At 49.7% G+C, this 13,479-nt stretch overlaps 1 protein-coding gene across 1 annotated transcript in view; it reads right to left on the minus strand.

The window, feature by feature from the left end:
• Window positions 1-691: 691 nt before the first annotated feature.
• CIT (citron rho-interacting serine/threonine kinase) overlaps window positions 692-13,479 on the minus strand; it is a 57,871-nt gene continuing 45,083 nt past the window's right edge. Inside the window, exons 25-40 of the mRNA XM_010149269.1 lie at window positions 13,244-13,381; window positions 12,786-12,966; window positions 12,487-12,578; window positions 11,928-12,032; window positions 10,887-11,056; window positions 9,821-9,901; window positions 9,476-9,611; window positions 8,245-8,384; window positions 7,301-7,393; window positions 4,641-4,749; window positions 4,387-4,515; window positions 3,464-3,544; window positions 2,800-2,878; window positions 2,504-2,686; window positions 1,231-1,534; window positions 692-753 (exon numbers count right to left, since the gene is read on the minus strand). Of these exons, the coding sequence (XP_010147571.1) occupies window positions 730-753; window positions 1,231-1,534; window positions 2,504-2,686; window positions 2,800-2,878; window positions 3,464-3,544; window positions 4,387-4,515; window positions 4,641-4,749; window positions 7,301-7,393; window positions 8,245-8,384; window positions 9,476-9,611; window positions 9,821-9,901; window positions 10,887-11,056; window positions 11,928-12,032; window positions 12,487-12,578; window positions 12,786-12,966; window positions 13,244-13,381 (2,045 nt within the window). The 3' untranslated portion in view covers window positions 692-729. The remainder of the gene's footprint in view (window positions 754-1,230; window positions 1,535-2,503; window positions 2,687-2,799; window positions 2,879-3,463; window positions 3,545-4,386; window positions 4,516-4,640; window positions 4,750-7,300; window positions 7,394-8,244; window positions 8,385-9,475; window positions 9,612-9,820; window positions 9,902-10,886; window positions 11,057-11,927; window positions 12,033-12,486; window positions 12,579-12,785; window positions 12,967-13,243; window positions 13,382-13,479) is intronic.

A 13,479-nucleotide genomic window follows, 5' to 3' on the forward strand; every position in this document is an offset into this window, starting at 1 on the left:
GGGTTCATTTACAAGTGAGGTGCGATACACTACTCAGCAAAGCAACCTAAAAGGAGGGAGCAGCCAGAGATGGTGCAGCAGCATGCAGTGAACTGTCATGCAGAAGACCTGGATAAAGTCTTACACCCCAGGAGCTCACGGGTAACGCGCTCTGTCTCCGGGCCGGGCACACGGTCGCAGCAGGGTTCTTCCCTCCCCCTCAGAGCTGCTCTAGAGCAAGTTTTGCGAGAACAAAATAACTTTCAGACGTGGCAGGTGAACAGACTAATCGGAAGGAATTTTTCCTCGTGTTGTGGAGAGAATACCCAATCACACCTTCTAGCCAAAGGCCCTTCTGTTTCCAGGCCCTGGGGAACTCCCAGCATGGCTCAGAACTACGCTCAGTTTTCTGGCAGGGGTGCTAACCACATTAAAGACCTGGGGTGGGACTCTAGTCCCGCTGGATTTCCGTGATGAACTACCAGGGACTAAGGTGAATACAAAAAGTTCATGAACTGCTTGAAAGAGTAAGAGTAGTACAAAGTGCAAAAACGGGAGCGCAGGAAAGGTGCAGAGAAATGAACCGAGATGCGAACAATCTTCGAAAGCGTCACGCCTCCGGATGCGGAGTGAGCTTCGGCCCAGGAACGCTGCCGGGTACCTGGGCAGCAGACCCACGGAGGGCGTGTACTCAGTCCATTTCCTTTTGTTTCCTGCAGGTCAAGACGAGTAACGCTCTGGAGCTGAGACTTACACTGAAGACTGGTCCCAGACCTGGCAGGGAAATGCAGCGAGAGTTACCAGGCGCACGGCTTTGTCTCGCACGCGCGGGGGCCGGCAGCCGTGCCTCCTCCCGGCGCTGCTCCAGCGCCCTGTGCCTGCCTCAGGTGGCAGAATTCCGAAACCTCTGACAACGGGTCCTGTCAGCATCGCCCTGAAGGCAGCAGGCTCCCACCTCCCCTCCTCCACACACTGTCCCCCTCAAGGCCTCAAATCACTTCTGGCGGTAAACACACCTTCGCTTTCGGCTCTGGGGGCCGTGGCCTGTCCCAGACTCCAGCCGCTTCTGCAGTTACAGAAGCAGCCCGGGGGCACAGGTGCTCGCCGGCCGGCGCACTGCACGCTCCCTGCTCTGCTGCGGTAGCAGCTGCGGGGCGAGACTGGGTGCGCTCTCGTCCTTCCCAGTGCCATCAGCCCTTCCGCAGTTCCCTGCTCCTGGGAACACAGCGGTTCTCCGGGCTCCCGACTCACCTTGTTGACTTGAGCAAGAGGAGTTCTGGCACCACTCACGGGCATTCGTCCTCGGCTGCTCTCGTCGAAGAGTCTTCCGGGGGACCTTTCTCTGCGGGTGCTCAGGAGCCGGCCGGGAGATTTCTCCCTCTCCAGCGGTCGCCCAGGTGACTTGTCCCTCCGCAGCTCTGTCCTCCCCTCGCGGTACCGGTGAGGTGTGCTTGGCTCTCGAGGGTGGCTTGGACCTTCCGGCGGCCCTGGGCTCGACGCTACCCGCTTGGTGATGTGCTCGTTGTATGTGGGCGGGCCTCTCTTGTTAGGGCTGCTGTCATTCAAAAATAACGGACGCGAACCGCTGAGCGACAAAAACCTCACGTTACGTTTTCTTTTAGCAAAAAAATGTAACTTTCCCCCAACACCCAGCAGCGTTCAGGTGAAAGAGCATCAGACCTCCCTGAGCCAAACTCCAAAGGGGCCGAGAGCTGCACTCGGCACATCAGCCACGCTGGCAAGCGCCTTGTTGGGCCTGGAGAAGGGAAGGCTCCGGGGAGACCTTATTCCAACTTCCAGTGCCTGGGGGTGCTACAAGGAAGCTGGGGGGGACTTTTTACAAGGGCCTGTAGTGACAGGACAAGGGGGAACGGGGTTAAATTGACAGTGGGGAGGTTTAGATTAGACATCAGGAAGAAGTTCTTCCCGGAGAGGGTGGGGAGGCACTGGGACAGGTTGCCCAGAGCAGCTGTGGATGCCCCATCCCTGGAAGTGTCCAAGGCCAGGCGGGATGAGGCTTGGAGCAACCTGGTCTAGTGGAAGGTGTCCGTGCCCATGGCAGGGGGGTTGGAACTGGATGATCTTTAAGGTCCTTCCAACCCAAACCATTCTGTGATTCTGTGACTAACAAACGGGTAACCTAAGTCGTGTCTGTGCAACAGGCTCGTAATCTAGGAGAAAGGGGCTCTTGCTTTAGAGATGGTCACAGTCAGTGTTTGGTGTCCCAGCAGGAGCATCGAAGCCAGCAAGCTCTGAGCCACAGCTGTATCAACGTAAAACAAACCGGCTGAAGAGCCCAGAGCATTCGTGGAGGCCACTACCCACACATTCCGACAGTTAATGACTCCTCGCCTGCTGGATTTTAAAACACCGTTACTCGGCTCCTCATTCCGCCCTGGCATTACAACCGGCAGATGCCAGCCTCTAGCACTAAGAGCGGGACAAGGGCACCCCCTTAGGGCCATCCGGCGGGAAGCCTGCTCGCAGGGCGCAGGAGGACCGTAACGCCCGGACTTCATCGTACCTGCGCGTGGCGGAGGATCCTCTGTGGTGCTGCTCGTTGTTGGTCTCCTTCACGAGATTGCCCTTACAGCAAATCACCCGTAATTTGTCCTGGTAGGAGGAGGCCAAGTAGATGGCTCCAGATGAAATTGCAGGCCCTAGATACCGCGGATTTGGTATCTCCAAGTGGGCTCGTGCTGGAGTTCTGGGCAGAATTGCAGGAAATGGGCATTACAATGACAAGCCTGTACCTTTTCCCGGCCAGTACAGACATTCCCGCAGCGCTTGCTGCTGGAAGGAATGGAAAGAACCACTTACCCCAGAGAAGCGCGTGCCTGAATCTCGATCACTTCAAGGGAATTGAAGTGGGTCACAAAGAGATAGGGCTCCCTGTAGGCTGAGGGGGCAGCGCAGAGGAAGGAAAAACACAAAATAAAACCCTGTTAAAAACTTCTAACAAGCACCAGCGAGCACGGCAGAGCCTCAGTCCCCTGGGAAAAGCAAGGGAATGTATTTTCCGTAAGAGGACAGAGACTGTTACTGAGGAGGGAGTTGCAGGCTCAAAGGATTGCTGCTTTGAAACTAGCCGTCTCTCGAGAATTTTACCAACCAAAGCATCAAGAAAAAGGCATTAAAAGCAGCCTGCTAACGGAACAAAATCCCATTAGGTGTGCGAAAGGCCCGAGGGTACCGCGCTGACGTTCCATATTCCTGACTATTTCAGAAGCTTCCAAGCATTGTTAAAAATCCCACCAGCCAGTTCAATCCCTGCCAGACTGGGAACATTAAGGAAATACAACTTTGCCTTAGTTTTTTTTTTAGGATTTACAATGGTCTTAAATCACGGCAACGTCTCCACAGTTTCTGGGAGAATTGGGAGAGGGAAGAGGAAACAGAAGCGCTGAGTGAAGAATACCCGTCCCACGACACCTCCTGGTTTCAGTAATTTCCATAACACAAGCGAACGTCCCTCGACACCTACCAAAGGCTAAGGGCAAGCGATTCCATTTCAGGTCATCCGTCCTACTGCGTCTTCCGTAGGAATCCACAAAGACGCCAAACTCTGCCAAGAAACGTAACGTCGTGTCACGAGCGTGCGCCTGGATTTCACTCGTTTCTTCCCGAAGGCACAGAGGTAACCCAGGGGGAGGGTTTGGCGGGGACAGGGAGCTTCCTGCTTCGCAAATCCTAGAGTGCCGTGAACGACTCAAACTGACGTAGAACTGGCTGGAGATTGCTTTCAGCACCAAACGGTGCTGCAGTTCCAGGCCTCACTATTCCAATTAAGGTAAGGTTATTACTCAATCTAAGTTGGGAGACTGTGAGGATCCTGCTGTAACTCACCCAGCACTACTGCTAGTGGGCTTTGGAAGCCTTGCCGTGCATTTCCATGACGCTATCCTAGAGGGCCAACAAGAGCAGCCATACAAGACCCAACACCCTCTCCTTTCGTCACAAGAAGAGATTAAAGAGTCTCACCTGTCTGTATGGAAACCAGACAAGAAAGGGGAAGTTTGAAAAGCCCCTTAACTCCCTGATCCGGATAATCAAACACCAGTCTGCACTTCCCGTGGGCTGCAATCCCTTCCCTTCAGGCACAGAGGCTGGCAGCTGGCAACTGATCACCGGCAGGCAGAGCTCTGAAGCCAGAAGCAGGCTGACCACACACCCCTCAGCAGACCGCAGCAGCAAGCGCTGTCGGTGCCCGCGCCCTGTGCATCCCACGGCTTAAACCACCGGCCGCAGCTCTCCCAGGGCTCGAAGGTTCAGCCTTCACCAACTCTTCGTTACCCGGCACTCGGAAGCCTGCTCGGCCCGGCGCTCCTCTACAACAGAGCTAGGTATTGCCTGACAGCTCGCCCCCGGAGGGGAGCAGCCGGAGAACAGCCACCCCCCGGCACATACCATGGAAACACAGCAGATACTCCTCCCTCTGCCCCGCTGGGTTCACTTGGATGATACTGACTGGGAAACTGTTGGTGGAAGCGGCGAACACAGCAGAGGCCAACGTGTGGTCGTTTTTATCCAGAAACTCTGCAAACAGAACGGGGAAAACCAGCTTGATCCCCACCAAATTTTTTTCTCCTCGACTGCTTCAGAAAGCCCCACCAAAAGACCACATGGAGCGTTCGGTGCGCTCCTGGGGGAACGTCTCCTACCCTCCAGCGTGTACTGCTTCATCTCAATTTCATAGAACTTGTTGGTGCCGATGATGATGCTGTAGGTGGTCAGGTGGATGCAGCTGCAAGGCTCAGAGGTTTCGATCTCCTGGAAAAGAGGAAAGTATGGACCAATATTAGTTCCCTCTAACAGCTTACAGGGCTGGCTTGCTCTGGAGGATTACGTGTTGACACATTTCTCTCTATCAAAGGGAGAGACAGCAACCTCAGGGTCACTAACACTCTCTCAAAAGAACGTGGAAAAGCATCTTGCTAGAAGAAAGGGTTTTGTTTGTTGGAAGTGACACTTGCTTGAATATGGACTTGCATATCAGCTCAACCCCAGGTGCTGACCCTAACAGTCCTTTTGGAAGAATACGCTTATTCTGGGAGCTACTCTTCTGCTCCGTAGCGGTAGGGAGTGGGTCCCTGCTTAGAACGGGCCACAGCCATGCCAGTGACCACTTGAACAGCGTCCGGAGATGACAGGAGAGCAGGACTGCACAGTTAGGGTTGAATCACGGACTGGTCACTTGGAAGTCCATCAGTCAAAGCTGCCCAACTCCAGAGGAGCTGTACTAGAGCAATCACTTCCGAGACTGGAAGTCACCAGGAATCAGAGCAGCTGCTAGAAAGGCAGACAGAAGATCCTAAGACAACTACAGCAGGTTTGACCCCAGTCAAGTCCCAAACTCGTTATAACCCACGGGGCAAAACTCTAGTCAGGAGGCATGTCCTGACCATGATTCTCCCGAGAGGAGGAATCGGCCCGCTAGAGCATCTCTGCTGTTAACACTTGAGGAATTGACTCGACAGCTCCTTAAGGAAAGGCAGACAGACATACACAACCTTCCTTCCTTCTTCGCACAATGTCACACACGTCATCCACCACCATCTGCGTTGTGACTCAACGGCCAGGGCAGCTCTGCAGGTTAGCCTGACAACACCCAGATCCCCAGATCTTCCGAGGACAAGATTCCTTGCATAACTCCTAGTTTATCTGGAAATCTAGTTGAGAGAACAGAAGAGCATATTCTGGGCTCGCTGCCATCTCGTCAGGATCTAAACTGAGTTGTCTGGGTGAGTGAGGATGAGAAAAACCTGCCTTCTAAAGCACGCCTTAGCATGTTTTGCATGTAGGCCCTGGACGCTGCGGGGGGTGAATGGCAGCGCGAAGCGCGGACGGTGACTGCGCATCTGCGGTGTTTCCTGCCGGCTGCGGCTCCGCCGTGAGCAAATTGGTACCGGCTACAATGCTGGTAGGTGTTCCAGGTTTGCTGGCATCCACACTGTGTGTGTCAAGATCTTCTCCATCAAACGTGTCTTCCCTTTGGAGGAGGCCAGCATCCAAACTACTGTGCCGACTCCGCTTCCTCACGGCAGTGCCAGTGCAGCGCTCCGTGGGGATTCAAGCCTCAGTCAAGCTGAGAATTGAACTGGTGCCTTCAGAGTGACCTACAGAAGCTCACGGGGTTTGACCTGAATGTCTGGTAATTTGTGAATTGGAGAGGACATGAGTTTCTGGGTACCAGCCCATTTTAAGGCTCTTTATCCTGAGGAGAGATCCCTATTAGCAGCTTTCCAGTACCTGAAGGGGCTACACGGCAGCTGGGGGGGACTTTTTACAAGGGCCTGTAGTGACAGGACAAGGGGTAACAGGTTTAAACTGAAAGTGGGGAGGTTTAGATTGGATATCAGGAAGAATTTCTTCCTGGAGAGGGTGGGGAGGCACTGGGACAGGTTGCCCAGACAAGCTGTGGATGCCCCATCCCTGGAAGTGTCCAAGGCCAGGCTGGATGAGGCTTGGAGCAACCTGGCCTAGTGCAAGGTGTCCCTGCCCATGGCAGGGGGGTTGGAACTGGATGGGCTTTAAGGTCCCTTCCAACCCAAACCATTCTGTGATTCTATGGTTACTCTGGGGTTTTTCTGAGCATGTAAGATTTATTCATGACAATTCACCAGGCTCATCTGCAAGAGGCCTAGTGGGTCAGACACTCGGAGTGCTTTCTGCCTGCAGCTGGCTGGCTGAGGGAGAGTGCAGCAGCTGTGCTCTTCACACCCGTGCACGGCTGAAGGACGCCGAAGGCCTGCCAGTGCTGCCCAGCACGGGTGGTGCCGGCCGAGGGGGTGACACAGAGGGGGTGAACACAGAGCCATGCGAGAGCTGCCTCGGTTGCTGGCCAGGAGACAGCACACGCCTATCGGTACATGTGGCAAACTGCTGCCTGTCCTGGGATGGAGTAACACCAAACACACTTTGATTTGCACTGGCGCAGCAAATTCAGATCCCCGCTGCTTCCTTAATTGCGAAGGAGAGAGAAGTCATTTGGAGAAATCCGTAACAACAGAGGTGAGGGAACACTGCTGGGTAACTAAGAAGCAAGCCTTTTTTGGGTAAATAAGCGAGGATATGATTACAGCCGAGTCCAGTAACTCAAAAAAAATCAGTTCTGTTCTCTATCTCCAAACATGCCAGCTCTTATTCACGGAAATCGCTGCCTACTCCGATTTCAGTCAGCGCACGTAGCAATTTGTTTTCATCCCAGCTGGCAAACAAACGTTCTTATGCAGGGAAAAAGGTTGAAGGTGTTTTCTCCTCAGCAAAGCCTTAGCGCACTGTGTGAATTACCGTAGCTATGGAAGGGAACGTCTGCGCTTACCTTTCTGATGCAGAACTTGCTCAAGCTCTCGTTGTATCGCAGAACCACCACTTTGCTGGGCATGGCTGCGCAGATACAGAGGCCGTTCTCAACCTGCGAGGAAGATTACGAGTGATGGAATCAGTTCTGGTGCCGAGCGCGTGAAACGGGTCTGAGTACGTCTTGCCACAAAAAAGGCTTTGCAGAGGTAAGCAAGTACGTTTTATGGAGGGTATTTATTGAGCATTAGTGAAATGATGAAAAGTCTCTTCACGTTCTCAGAAGAGAACGTGAATTTGAACCGCTTCTGTGATTTCTTTTATAGCTGAAAGAAGCTAATAAAAAAGGAAATCGAAGGTTTTCCAAGGAAGAACGTTTCATTAAAAGGGATAAGAAATTCAAATGGGTTGGGTCAAAACCTTAACCCCTGAAACTGCTATCTTTAACATCCCTTTGAAATGAAGGGCGCTCAGTCTGTTAGCTGAGTAGTCTCCAGAAGTAATTGTCAATGAGAATTTTTGCTGTTCGTACCAAACCTGGGAATGAACGTAATACCAAGCGCTATCGAGCGAGGCAAACACGTCAGGAAATTTGCCTGCCTGGAACCTGTTAACGTGCCGTTCCAGAACACACAGTGGCTGGAATTCGCTGACTGTAAATCGCAAAATTGAAGTCAACTGTGAGGAAGCGGTTATACTGCCCTAAGCTGTACTTCTTATGACGTAGCAGTTTAGGCCGTGCCATCCTGTCATCCTGACCAAATTACTTGTATTAGGAGTCGATACTCCGTGCTGTCTCCAGCTCAGCCTCTCTGCAGCCCCTATGCTCTTGTTATTTGTAGAAGAAGATTTAAAACGAGCACAGAGACCTTGGATTTGTTGCCAGTGAAAGGAAGAGGCTTATGTCAATATTAAACCAGTGTGGTCTAAAGGGTGGCTTGGGGACAGGAGGGAGCTGTATCCTACCTTGCCAGCAGCAAAAAGGTGGCATCCTTTGACAGCCTCAAAGACATTTGGTGAGATATCAGGCTGGGCTGGGAGGTGAGACTGGGCTAGAGATTGCTTCACTTTCTTTACATCAACAAGACACAGAGCCCTTTCTTCTCCTGGAAACAAAAATGGTAACGTTTCATCAAGGGAAAACTCCCTTATTCTCTACAAAAGTCTCTTCTGTTACCTAAGCAGCAGCTTATCACCACAGGCTGTTACTGTGGTAACAGTCACAAGGCACCATGTAGAATTCATCCCATGTTATTCCTATCAAAAGCAAACTTACAAAACCCGACTGCACAACAGGCAGCGAATCCACGGGGAGAACACCCATTCTCTCCGTGCATTATTAGCGTCGCTAAGGCCTAGTAGAACACAATTACAGTGGCTTCATTAGGACACTAGTCAAAACTGGCCAGGAAGTTTCATTTTACCCTGCAGAACTCCCTAAAGAAAAAGGTGCTTTAGCCTGTCTGTGCCAACAGAACCGACAACAGCTTCCCGAGAAGTGCCCGAATGAACCGCATTACGGAGCAAGCCCAGTTCCCCTCAGATGTCCAGCGATCCAGTAACATAGCCTTCTCCTAATTCTGTGTGAGCTTTCCTTTTTCCAGTGGTGTTTTTCCCCTATCACCCTGAAACAAATAAAGCACCGACAGCTTACGTTTCTACAAGGGGAAAAAAAAAAAGCGGAACAAACACAAGGAGAAAATTTGTTTTCCATTCCCTACAAACGTCAGACACCTGATAATTTGGGCTTTCAGACCAAGATAGGGCCTAATGTTCAGCACAGCGACTGCGTCATGTTCCTCAGTTCGTTCGCTGTGTTAAAAAGAAAGGATGCAGTGGTCAGGAGGAGAGATGCTCACTCCCTGATCAACTCAGCACGTTCAAAAACTGAACTTAAAGCGACAAGTAACCCCTCGATGTGTTTTTTCTCTCGTTCTTCCCTCCCTCAGCTTTGGGAACTGAGAAATCACTTCCCTGTGAAGGTGTAACTGAGCCTTCATTCACCTATTCCTTTACAAGGCAACCTCAGGCAACACCGTGTTAACCCCAGTCATCGACTCCTGACAATACACGGATAAAAAAGAGGAAAGCCTTTGATGGATCCGTGGGAAAGCCTGGCCCCTTGGCACTACAGTGCTCCTAGCGATTTCCATACGGCTACTGCAGGACAAATGGTAACAAACAGCCTCCTCCCCACCTGCTATCATCAGTAGCTTCTCCAGATCCTTGATGAGGTGAATTTGGAAGACAGCACCCATTCCTGGGATGTGCGTTAAGGAATTCTTCAGTACATTCAGGGCATAGAGACCTTCTTCTGCACCCACCAGTACTACCTACAGTGACAATGGGAAGAAATGGAAATAGCACTACGTGAGGAGGAGAAGGAATGCTCCAAGAGCAAATGTGGACGATACTGGTTACCAGCGAAGAGAAGAACCAAACCAACAAACAAGCACAGAACTACCCTTACTGCTCTTAAGATTTCTGTTCCCCAAATGAAATGTCCAGTAGTCGGCAAGGCCCAGCTGAACATTACCATTACCTGGTCACTGAAGGGCATTGTGCAATTGATATCCAGGCGGTCTTCACCCTCCAGCTTCAGCAGGGAGTTTCCGAGCAATTTCTGCAAATGACAACGAGATTCGGCGTTGCTGAGTTAACCATTATCTATCTCTTTCTCTGTCAGTATTTTAACAATGTAAGGTCATCATTTCAGACAGGCAAAAAGCTTGGCACAGATTTCTTTAACTCAGAGAGATAAAAACCACAGGGATAGCACCTACAAAAGAATTAGTAAACTGTTATCTACCTGAAAGTCAGGCAAACTGATCACAATTAAGCTAGACTCGGACAGAACCTACTGTCGTCCCTATCCTTCCCATTCCCCCCAGCCTCCTGCAGTGGAGTGGTGAAATTTTCCTAGGGGATGGATTAGAAAAAACCCCAAGTATTGGTGGGAGTGTGTATTTTCCTCAGAGACAAAAGGAACGCTAGCCTGAGGAGAGAGATGATGTCCTGCTAGTCAGATACTCCTGCCTCCAGAGCCAACATCCTGATCTGCAGTGTCACAGACCCAAATCTCCCTTTGGCAGAACACAGTTACCAGTGCACCAGTGGTAAAAATGGCTACCCAAAACCGAAACGAACCCATTTAGCCTCTTTTTCTTACCAGGAATACAACTTAACCTGAAACACACACACCTGCACCCCAGGAAACAAAAATCCCAACTCCATAAGAATGGGAGAGGAGGGAGCATTGTGCTTGTTTGTTTGTTCCGTCCTAAGGTTTGCTCACTTGATAGGGCACATTTTGAGTTTGGATTTAAACCATGTCCTAACAGCTCTTTCTTCCTTTTCCATTTGCTGGAATTAGAGAGATAATTTTGGGATCCTCTTGCTATACCCCCCAAGACTAGAGAAGGGTGCTGTAACACAGAGCAGCCGCCTCCTGATGAAGTCCTTTCCTGGTACGCATCTTGTACGGCGTAAGGCAGAAGCAAAAACTTACCTTCAGTCACACCTCAGCATCTCAAATACCGAAAAATTACTTTTCAAAACTCTGCTCCCTCCCAGAATATTTTATTATTAAATGAAACTTTTATACTCACAGCATCAGCCTCAGCTTTTTCTCTGGAAACTCTCCCACCTGCCACTATTGATTCCAGTGCTGTGACCCAGCGCTGTTTGTCAGGGAAGCTGGGTGCTAACAGGTAGAGTGTTCTACCAGGCCAGCAAGTGGTGTGTGGATGAGACTCCAATTTTAGGATATATGGCACATCTGAGATGTTATATAGATAGAATAAGACTTAGATTAGTTTTTGGAATATTGTCAGTGGACTTAAAATCAACACCTTTCAGCCTCATTGGAGAGAAGTTGCATTTATCATGATGTGTTACCATGGCAATTTATACATAGGTTTCTCCTTTACAGGTCCTGCACAGGCTAGCTACTTAAAGCTCAGTATTAGCTGGATGTATGCAATCCAGACATACCACCTGTCTCTATTAAATAAAAATAATTTCTTGCCTTTTATTCAAGAGAAAGAAATACCGTTGTGAGCAAAAAAACAAAACCAGCCACTTGACTAAAGTTTTCCCTATACTGTTCAAGAAAAGTCTGTAAAAATTGGTTATGGAAACCTTTGTTTTTAACACGCTGTATCCTTTAATGTTAAAGTCATGACATACATAATCTTTTCATCAGTTCTCTTCAATACATACAAATCGAAACATCGACATTTTTTCATGATAAGAGAGTGTATACACCCCACAGTATTTCTAGGTTAATGACTTTCTGGTTAGAGCACAGTGGTGGCATGAATTATGACACTTCACACTTGATAGAGAGCACTGAGAGAAGAAAGTTAAATAAACCGAGTACTTTTAGTACGTTACAAAACTCTTAAAATTCACTTCCATTTGGTTTGACGATCATATTCACAGTTCAACCACCATGACAGAAGCGACCGCCCATGTGTAACTAGATCTAGATGACTGACCTATTCACCCAGTTCGGATAGAGGTGACCTCAAAATTACACAGTTACAGAGTGAAAGTTAAAGGGAAAAAATTCTGTTCAGCCAAACAGAATGCCGACTGACGGCAAGCCAGATGAAATCCATTTGACCGCAGCTACGTAAGATTCTCACCTGTCTTTGCTGTATTGGTAAGTTCAGTAGCTCCTACAGCTCCGTGAACAGTTACGTCACCATCGGGAAGGCAGAGCTCAAATTCCTCCAGAGGCCTCTGTCCAGCTGCAGGACAACAGGGAGACAGATTAAGAGAGAACAAACAAGTAAATAGCAAGACAGCGACTGCGATAGCAGAATGAAGTGGGTGCACGCGGGATGTTTCACAGCTGGATTATCACGACATACCAGCTAGTAAAACTACCCAGAGAAGCTGTGGATGCCCCATCCCTGGAAGCATTCAAGGCCAGGCTGGATGAGGCGTGGAGCAACCTGGTCTAGTGGAAGGTGTCCCTGCCCATGGCAGGGGGTGGGACTGGATGGTCTTTAAGGGCCCTTCCCACCCAAACCATTCCGTGATTCTATGATCTAGCAAAACAACAACGTTGCCTTATTACAGAAGATTTAGGTAAACTGGGCATGGCCACAGCAAATGGCCAGTCACAATCTTTAAGCCTCCCAACTCACCAAACAATATCTGAAGGTTAAAAAAAAAATTTCTCCTTGAAAAAGCTGTTACCTTCTCTTGCTTCCGCATCATAAATGAGCACTTTCGTTCCCTCCAGGACAATATACTTCCTGTCCCAGCCCTGCTGCCCACGTTTATTATTCCTGAAGAAAATAAGCAAAGACATGTTGGATTTTCTGCTTGGATTCTGAATAAAGCAAGCATGCAACTCCTAGAAAGACACATTTCAGTGGTAATAAGTAATTGTAACAGGCATGTATGGATTATCACATTGTAAAAGCCAGGGTAATATAAGGAACTGTTCCAGATGTTTCAGCTCCTGATAACGGCACCAAGATTCGTGTTCGTACCTTGGCACTTTCATCCATCCCTCAAGACGTAGACTGCTGCTCGGCTCCTTCAGCTGCAGACCAGGAGAATTCATTTTATCCCGGCAGAACGCTTCAGAGAAGTGCGTGGCGTATTCTGCTGGCAGTCCACAAGTAGCTGGCAAGCAAGTGGAGCATTTTGGGTGACACATCACCTGGCATTCTGACAAAAGGACAGAGAAAAACTTATGTTAAATGACAAAAAAAAAAAAATCATGACACAGCTGTCTCAACTTCTAACACACAAACCCCAGCTGTTCCGAGAATCTCCTTCTACTCCAAACAACCAGATGGTCTCTAATGTAGAATGTTTGCCCCAACTAGTTTCAGAGTCTCCATACTTGGCCCTTTCTTCAGCTTTCACAGTAAATCTGTTCTAGCCAGCTGATGCTCTTGCATCCTGCCGTCCAGTGCGGCTTTACGACGCGCTCTGCTCTTACCGAGACATTTGGATGCTTGCCGTCCGAAGTGCACAGTATCCAGGCACACCGCGCATTTTGTTGCTCTCATGTTTAGCCCCACGTTAAACCGATGTGGGATGTTGTGGTGCATTCGCTCTTTCAGGCGTCGGCTGTACTCTGGAAGGGACAACATTTATTACCAGGATGAAAATCATAGTAAGTTTTGGCATTTTAAGGCCCAGGTAGTAAACATCAACGACAGCTGTGTCAAAGAC

This window comes from Eurypyga helias, unplaced genomic scaffold, assembly GCF_000690775.1.
Source record: "Eurypyga helias isolate BGI_N326 unplaced genomic scaffold, ASM69077v1 scaffold7833, whole genome shotgun sequence".
In the NCBI taxonomy this organism is placed as follows: domain Eukaryota; kingdom Metazoa; phylum Chordata; class Aves; order Eurypygiformes; family Eurypygidae; genus Eurypyga; species Eurypyga helias.